The sequence below is a fragment of the Myotis davidii genome, unplaced genomic scaffold (assembly GCF_000327345.1).
Source record: "Myotis davidii unplaced genomic scaffold, ASM32734v1 scaffold13, whole genome shotgun sequence".
NCBI classification, from domain to species: Eukaryota; Metazoa; Chordata; class Mammalia; order Chiroptera; family Vespertilionidae; genus Myotis; species Myotis davidii.
The window spans coordinates 875,769-884,677 of record NW_006286243.1 but is presented as its reverse complement, the minus strand read 5'-3'; the positions used below and the strand labels follow the sequence as shown (position 1 = coordinate 884,677).

The following is an 8,909-nucleotide window of genomic DNA, read 5'->3' as shown; positions in this document are numbered from 1 at the left end:
CTCTCTCCCTTCCTCTCTGAAATATACATATATATTTTAAGCCCTGGGCTTAGTGAGCCTGGGGAGGGAGGGAGAGACTCTAGCCTGGAGAGAGTCACGAAGACTTCCTGGAGAAGGTGGCATCTCAGCTGGGTGTTGTAAGGAACAACAGGGACTTTAGCAGGCAAAGAAGAGGGAAGCAGGGAACTCTAGGCTCAGGATACAACCAGGGTGCTTTCTGTCTGGGCAGTCTCTTATGGTCTCTTAAAGCGAGAGCTACTGTCAACCAGGATGTCAAACCCAGTCCTGTTTTTTCCTTTGATGTCTGCTGGGGACACCCAGCTGAGAAGGGAAAGGCTGGCTTTTTCTTCATTTTCCAGGGGAATAAACTGAGCCACCACAGAGATAAGCCAGTTGTATGAGGGCACAAAACAAAATAGCAACTGAGGGAAAACGGAATCAGAATTCTCCTCCTCTGGGGTTGTCTACTTGGGGCTTTTGCCACTTCCCTAGATAGACCAGCCACAGACTCTGAGGGAATCAGGCTACTCTGGCCCTGGTTTTGAAAGCCAGGAAGGTTCCCACATTCACACAGAGTCCAAGGATTCATCAGCAGTCTGGTCCTGGATTACCTCCCTGGCCCTGCAAAAACCTCTCCGCCTTGTTCCCACCTTCCCAGGGGACCCAGACACCCCTAGAAGCTCCATTCTCCCTTGACCCAGGTCCTTAACTTAGGGACAATCCTGCCTACAAATGGGATGGCAGCGCCCAGCCTGTTTGATCTCAAAGGTTCTGAGAGACACTCCCCTGCCTTTTCCATCTGCTGCCTGGTGCCTGAAACCCCGCTGCTGGCTTACGGAAGCACAAGCAAATAGTTTTCATCTCAAGGGCTCTGGGAGGAGAGCTGCAAGGGCTGGGCCTGGGCTGAGCGGGAGTGCGGTGTCCCTGCAGCCGCCTGCCAGGGTACAGGGTGGCAGCTCAGAGACCGCAGCAGCCTGGATCTGGAACTGGCCAGAGCAAGTTTGTTGTTGGGAGAAAAACAGAAATCTGAAACCTGCACTTTTGTCATAGCTCTATTTTAAATATTATCTTTCAAAGTGCAGAAATACCCAAATACATTTCTTGTGGCAATACAATTTTCCAGTAATACATAAGTGGGCAGAACTCTGAAAGCTTCTCTTAGTCCCATTCCTTTCCCACCCCTCAGCCCAGGGGGAGCCATGTAATTGATGTAACCATTTCTATCTTTTTGGTGCCTGTATAGACTTGCATGTATTTTTTTAAACATATCTTTATTGTTGAAAGTATTACAGATGCCCCACTAATCCCCTCTACCATGCACTCATATATTCTGAGTTTCATTTTTGCCTTTAAACTCTGATCCTAGCTGGTTTGGCTCAGCAGATAGAGTATTGGCCATGTGGACTAAAGGGTCCCGGGTTCAATTCCCAGTCAGGGCACATGCCCAGGTTCTGGGCTCAATCCGCAGTAGGGGCTGTGCAGGAGGCAGCCAATCCTTGATTCTCTCATCACTGATGTTTCTCTCTCCCTCTGCCTTCCTCTCTGAAGTCAATAATGTGTGTGTGTGTGTGTGTGTGTGTGTACTCTGTATGTGACTTTGAAAATGACACTTGACCTCTCTGAAAAACAAAATGGCGCCGAAACCGGTTTGGCTCAGTGGATAGAGCGTCGGCCTGCGGACTGAAGGGTCCTGGGTTCGATTCCGGTCAAGGGCATGTGCCTGGGTTGCGGGCGCTTCCCCAGTGGGGGATGTGCAGGAGGCAGCTGATCGATGTTTCTAGCTCTCTATCTCTCTCCCTTCCTCTCTGTAAGAAATCAATGAAATATATTTTAAAAAAAAAATGGCAGGAGTGGGTGGATAAGGCAGCCCAGAGGGTTGCAAAGGCCCTTCCCAGCTGACTCTGCAACTAGCTGCTTGCTTCACACATGAGGGAACTGAAAAGCCCAGAGAAGCAGAGCGACTTGCCCACAGTCACCCAGGGGTTTCAGTGGGGCCAGATTCAGAGCTGAGCCTCCGCTCTCCAAGTTCAGTGCCGCTCCCCTAACTTCCAGAGAAGCCGAGTCTTGTTCTGTGGGGACCTGGGGTCTTGCAGACTTTGTCTTGGAAGCTACCCCAGCCTCTCTCAGAGCTCCAGTCCTTCCTTCCTTTTAGGGCTGCCTCCCCACACCCAACACCAGCCATACTCTAACCCTGTGGTGTGGCCATAAGATGTGCACAGGCTACAGGGAGAGAAGTGAAACAAGAGGGTCTGTAGTGGGATGAGGGTTATGAGTTCAAAGGGTCTTCCTGCCTCTTGCTCTCTGGGGAACAGGAGACTATAGAAGAAACCACTTTCTCCACCACACTTCGAGACAGAGCCGTGTTTAAAACACAATTGCAGCACTTCCATCTGCATACTGTTCTTATCCTGGTGTGTGCATGTGCATTTGTGCATCTACATATGCATGGGTCATATTATGAGTTCTCTGAAGTCAGGCACCGGGCGTATTCATCTTGGTGGCCCTACTTGCTGACCCACTGTGCAAAAGACACCAGAATTAGCATCTGGGGTAAGACCCAAGGTTCATTTTTTTTATAATATATTTTATTGAGTTTTTACAGAGAGGAAAGGAGAGAGATAGAGAGTTAGAAACATCGATGAGAGAGAAACATCGACCAGCTGCCTCCTGCACACTCCCCACTGGGGATGTGCCCGCAACCAAGGTACATGCCCTTGACCGGACTCGAACCTGGGACCTTTCAGTCCGAAGACCGACGCTCTATCCACTGAGCCAAACCGGTTTCGGCCCAAGGTTCATTTTTGACTGAGAGTGACATATATGACAAAGAATCCCCACTACATCTTAATTTCCTCTGGCAACCCGTTCATTTGTGGCCTATTAATTTACCTACATTTTATTTGCTTTTTCCATTTCAGCCTGTATCCTTTCTAGGGTAAAAATGTGTCATTCATTGAAATGCAACTCTTTAGTTTTAAAAACGTAGAGATAATAAGCCTCTCCACAGTGGCCACCCCAGTGTGGGGAAAAGTGGTCCTTTCATCTGCACTTATATAGCATGAATTTCTCTTTAATCTAAAATGATGCCCCAGAAAATCCCTTCCAGCCACTCCTAGTCCAATCACCTGGCAGGATGCATAGAAGTTCACCATCACAAGTTTATTCCTTTGGGTGAAGGCAGGAATTTTCAACCTTCGCTCTATTGACATTTAGACAATTCATTGTCATGGGAAGTACTGCCCTGTGCACCATAGGATGCTTAGCAGCATCTCTGGCCTCTACCTACTAGATGCCATAGTACTCCCTGAATTGTGACAATCAACCCCTCCAGATGTTGCCAGATGTCTTCTGGGGGGCAAAGTCACCCTAGTTGAGACGACTGGGCTAAGGGATTGTCCCCAGTGGTAGTGGAAATGCCCTAGAGAAGGACAACGTTCATCAAATACACGTTTCTCAGTGTTTATCAGACCCTTTCCAAGGGACTGAATTAATTCTCACCAACCCCCTTTTGGGTCCTTCATGGGGAAGAAGATTCACTCAGCAATCTCCTCCAAAGAGGGCTTGGGAGAAGTGCCCCACCCACCCACATTCTGCGAGTCTATGGGGCACTTAGTCTGAGGCTGGTGTAGCCCAATGGAAACCAGTAATACTTCAAGGAAGCTGGCGAAGAGCATGAAAGAAAAGAAGCAGAGACAATGCCCTGATCACAAAGAATCCACGGATTCCTCGCTCCTGTGAGTCTCCCTTCATCCTCTTGGAAAAGGTTGGGTAGACATAAAAACCATGCATTGACAAGATTTGTCAATCATGGTCTAGCCGGGAAACAGGAAACACTCTAAATCTTTCAAACAAAAGAAATTTAACACAGGCAACTGGTACGTGGCTGATGGAGGAGCCAACAGGAGACAGTGAGGCAATCTAGAAAACAGCAAAGCAGGAAGCAGCTATCATCTCTAGGGCTGGAAAGACAACAGGGTAATGTCACATTATAGACCCAGAAGCCTCCAGAGCTATTTGCCAGGAACTAAATAGTAGGGGCTGCCTGGTAGGACATGGGGTTACGGAAGAAGAGAAGGAAGAAACACAGCCAACTGCAGGCAATGTTAGAAAGCAAATGTGGGCTGAGGGTGGTGGCGAAACAGCCTGCTTCTCTCTTCCCACCCACCTGTCCTCCACCTACACATCTTCCCATTGGCTGACCCTATCCAGCAGCCAGGGGGAAAAGGAGTCTGGGAAATGTAGTTCCCAGTAGAGATACAGCTCAAAACAGGGGAAGGGTGGAGAACAGATCTGCAAGGAAACCAGCCATTGACTAGCACAAATAAAAGAGCCCCAGAGAGGTGAAGTGGTGGGGCCAGGATTAAAGTTCATCTCTTTAGGGCTCTTTCCTTAGGATGCAGAGTCATTGCAGGCTGAAGTGAGAGCATGAGCCTGGCAGCAGAAAGAAGGATGAAGTTCAGCCAGCTGGGCTTGAAAAGAATCTGAGATAGTGCCTACTGGGAAGCCAGGAGCTTTGACCAGAAAGGGCATGCAGCAAACATTCTGGGGAGATAACGGGATACAGAAAAGTGAAGGTCTTTGATCCGCATACGTAAGAAAAAGAGTTGCTGCCTTTTAGAGTAACATCCTGAAGTAATTTCAAACAAAATGACACATATGTGTGGGATTTGCTTCAGAATAATTAAGGGGAGATTAGATGGGTGCGGGAGGATTATATGGAAGAATAAGACTGGCCCTGAGTTGAAGCTGGGAGTTCACAATGCTATTTTCTCTCCTTTTGTATATGTATATTTATATTTATGTGTGAATTTTCACAATAAAAAAGTAGAGTGAAAAAATAATCTAAGGCCACTACATACATACACTTTTACACCCTTAGGAGCTCAGTGATAAGCCCGGTCCAGGCCCCCAGTTCCCTTGGCCTGGAAATAAGTGCCCCTTGAGCAGTGCATGCTGTTCTGGCATTTCTTCCCTCTCCAGGAGGCCTGCACTACAGCAGAGTGTGGGCCCTAGGCCTGCACCAGGAGAGGAGAGTGAAGTGTCTAAGTGTCCTCCCCCGACCCCCTCCCCCTGTGTGAGCCCTCCTCCCCAGGCACACTCCTGCACCAGGACTTCTCAGATCCATCCCCTAGAGCAGCCGTGGGCAAACTACGGCCCACAGGCCAGATCCGGCCCGTTTGAAATGAATAAAACTAAAAAAAAAAAAGACCGTACCCTTTTATGTAATGATGTTTACTTTGAATTTATATTAGTTCACACAAACACTCCATCCATGCTTTTGTTCCGGCCCTCTGGTCCAGTTTAAGAACCCATTGTGGCCCTCAAGTCAAAAACTTTGCCCACCCCTGCCCTAAAGCCTGTCCAGCCAGTCAGACCAACCAAGGGTAAGGATGAGCCCTGAACTGGGCTCTCCAGGGTGCAGGGTGGGGACAGTGCCCAGGTGACCTATCTCAAGAGAGGAAGTCAGCCCCTCACACTATGGGCAGCAATCTGCATCACCAGGAGGCAGTGTGCTGCTAAAATGAACTGGGACCCAGACATCGGTCGTCCTGGACTCTAGGCCCGGCTATGTGACACGGGCAAGGCATCAGTCCTTCACCCATAAATATGTACGGGACACGTGGGATGTCAGACTAAACACTGGAAACCCAGACATAAAGATCCAGGCATTGCTGGGCTCGCAGTCAGCCCGTAAGGGGTAAGCAGCAGGTCACAGAGAGCAGGCTGAGTGGAGCTGTGCAGCCTGGAGTGGGCGTGCTGCCCAGAGCCCCAGGGAACCTCCAGGATAGGTGGGACTTAGCCAGGAGCACAGAAGCTCGGAGGCCAGAAAACCTGACACAGGGGGAGGGGGACAGGCTACTGCAAGTCACTCTAGGGCCGCTGTTCATGGTGAGAAAGAAAAGGGACAGCCTTGGACTAAGCCCTGCGGAGTCCTGGTCTCTTCTACCTGAGCCTCAGTCTCTTCATCCTTTAGGTGAGGGGGCTGGACTGGGTGCCCCCTCAGCTCCTTCCCGTTCAAAGGGATTCAAAGGCTCCTCCTGTGCTGCCCTGCTCGCGAGGATCTGTCTCCTGTCCTCTCCCTCCTCTGAGGACAGGGGAGCCGGGGCTGCACCCTCTGCAGTGTTTTGTAGGTGACCTGTGCCCATCAGTGTGGGGACCGGCTGGATCAGAGGAGGGGAGGACTGGCTAGTTTTTTATTCCTTTGTAATTTATCTTAAAAAGCCACACAGCAGGGCAGGAACCCAGGAGTCCAGACAGTCTGCACCCAGGACTTCTGGTTCCCAGATGCTGCGTGTCTGGCTGGCTGTGCAGCGGGCGGTCCCAGGGCCTCTGCGCCCTCCATGTCTGGCAGTCCCAGGCACTCCATTTTTCAGATCTGGCACCCGGAACTCCATCTCTTCTGGTCAGCTCTGCCCCAGCCAGCCTCTTGAGGCCCGTCTGAGCGCTGTCCACTGGCTCTGCTGCCCCTCTCCCACCAGCTGGGCCCGCCCCCGGCAGCCCTCTCCCAGCCGGGCTTACGAGGAAGGGAGGAGGTCGGTTCCGGGCCGGCTGCCCTCACGTGTTTTCCCGGCTGCCCCCTCCCGCCCAGCAGCAGGGCAGCCAAGCCTGTTCCTCTTCCCGATTGCGACAGAGGCTCAGCTCCCAGCGCTCCCTGTCCCCGCCCCGTGGCCGGCCAACTCCACTCCCACTTCCTGAGCCTGGCGCTGGAGCCCTGGAGGCCAGGCCAGCCCGGCCGCTCTGGCCCCCCGGGGCATGTCGGCCTGAGTCCTGTCCCGGCCCCGGGCTCCGGAGGCTGCTGTCACCACTGCTCCAAGAGCCAGGCCTCTCACCTTACCCCCAGGCCTCCACCCGGCTGGACTGGCGGCCATGCGCCCGCTGTGGGCCTCCCCTGGCGGCCTGGCCTGGGGGCCACTCGTCCTAGGCCTCTGCGGTCTCCTGACAGCATCCCAGCCCCGAATGGTGAGGGAGGGGCCACGCAGGTGGGTGGGTGCTGGCTTGGATAAGGGCAGCTCCTTCTCTGGTCTCTCTGCCCTCCCCAACTGTCCCCTCAATAATTCTTCCCCCAAATCTATCTCCCCTTGAAGTTGCCCCCATACCACACGGAGAACCAAACCTGCCGGGACCAGGAAAAGGAATACTACGAACCCAAGCATCAGGCCTGCTGCTCCCGCTGCCCCCCAGGTGAGAGGCACTGGCCAGAGGAAGCCTGGGACAGGGAGGAGGGTTCCAGGGGACTCCTTCCACCTCGCTGCCTCCGAAGGCAGAGAGCCACCATCTCCCAGGAAAACCAGCTGGCAGAGACAGTGAGAGACACTGGCCATCCCTCATATGCAGGCGCTGAGAGGGATGGGCCCAGGGTCACACAGCCGGTGGCAGAGGTAAGGGTGGGACCCTGGTCCCCTGACACTCCTACTGCCCCGCTCACATTCCAGGCACTCACGTCTCTGCTGAATGTAGCCGTGATCAGGACACAGTTTGTGACACGTGCCCTGAAAACTCCTACAATGAGCACTGGAACCATCTGCCCCACTGCCAGCTGTGCCGCCCCTGTGATCAGAGTGAGTGAGGTGTGCCTGGGGAGGACCGGGATCCCCTGGAGTGCAGCCCCTCCACCAAGCTGTCTTATCTCCCCACAAGTCCTGGGCTTCCAGGAGACTGCACCTTGCACGCGCAAACAGAAAACCCAGTGCCACTGCCAGCCAGGAATGTCCTGCGTCTATGTGAACCATGAGTGTATGCACTGCGAGCCACCCCGCAACTGCCAACCAGGCACTGAAGTTGAGCTGAAAGGTCAGAGGTCACTAAGGGCAGAAAGCAGGGAGGAGGCTGGGTGCTGGTGATCTTGCATGGGGGCAGGAAGCATGGTACCGTGCGCATGGTGAGCCTCCGGGTAGTTCTCTTTGGCTTAAAAAGCCTCTACCTGCAGAGAAATGGAACTGGGACAGGGGCAGGGATCATGGGGGGTACCCTCAGCACTGGGGAAACTCGGCAAGGGGGAGATCAGGAAAGGTACCAGCTCAGAATAGGGTGGGTGGGCAGGGAGGGGCCATCCGTGGGCATAAAGGAAGCTCACAGCTGGGCAAGAGGCTCCTTCTGCCCACTCATCCTGGCTGGCCTGGCCTCTCTCTTGCCAGGTGAGGCTGGGGAGGCTAATCACCACTGTGTGCCCTGTAAGGCCGGGCACTTCCAGAACACCTCCTCCCCCAACGCCCGCTGCCTGCCCCACACCAGGTGAGTGTGCCCATGTTCCTCCCACCCTCCCAGAAGCCCCAGCTGCTGACAACCCCACCCCCGTGCTCAACTCTATAGGACCCTCCTTGCTGCTTGCCTCTTCCAGTCGCATGCCCTCTTGAATCGGGCCTCTCTTTCCTCCACAGGTGTGAGGACCAGGGCCTGGTAGAAGCAGTGCCAGGCACCACCGAGACTGACACCAGCTGCAGAAATCCATCAGAAACCCCCGAGATGCCAGGTGAGGGGCTGGAGGTCGGGGACATGGGGTGGGGGTATCTGGGAAAATACCTTAATTCCTCCCATCTGAAAAAAAATAGGAAAAAGGTGAATCCTTCTCTCAGAATGGGGTCAAGAAGAAAAGTTCCTTAAAGAGAAATTGGGGTGTCCCCAAGCCAGCTTACTTACACACACTGTCATACACACGCACCCACGCGCACACACACACTTTTTACATTACATATTATACATATAATATTTGGCTAAGGAGATGCCAGTGTTGACGTCACTGTCACCATTTTGTACTTGCCACCATCATATAATCCATTTACTAGACTGAGTACCTCTTTATTAGATTGCACACTTTCATTGTTAGAGAGGTAATTCCACATTGACTCTTTTGGGTTTTTTTGGTGGAGTTATTGGTTTCCTAGGCTAATAGACAATTACAGGATGTTTCT

At 52.7% G+C, this 8,909-nt stretch overlaps 1 protein-coding gene across 1 annotated transcript in view; it reads left to right on the top strand.

The window, feature by feature from the left end:
• The first annotated feature begins 6,625 nt into the window (after positions 1-6,625).
• Positions 6,626-8,909, top strand: part of LTBR (lymphotoxin beta receptor) — a 6,451-nt gene continuing 4,167 nt past the window's right edge. Inside the window, exons 1-6 of the mRNA XM_006757602.2 lie at positions 6,626-6,960; positions 7,086-7,182; positions 7,434-7,559; positions 7,639-7,791; positions 8,136-8,232; positions 8,379-8,470. Coding sequence (XP_006757665.1) covers positions 6,868-6,960; positions 7,086-7,182; positions 7,434-7,559; positions 7,639-7,791; positions 8,136-8,232; positions 8,379-8,470 — 658 coding nt within the window. The 5' untranslated portion in view covers positions 6,626-6,867. The remainder of the gene's footprint in view (positions 6,961-7,085; positions 7,183-7,433; positions 7,560-7,638; positions 7,792-8,135; positions 8,233-8,378; positions 8,471-8,909) is intronic.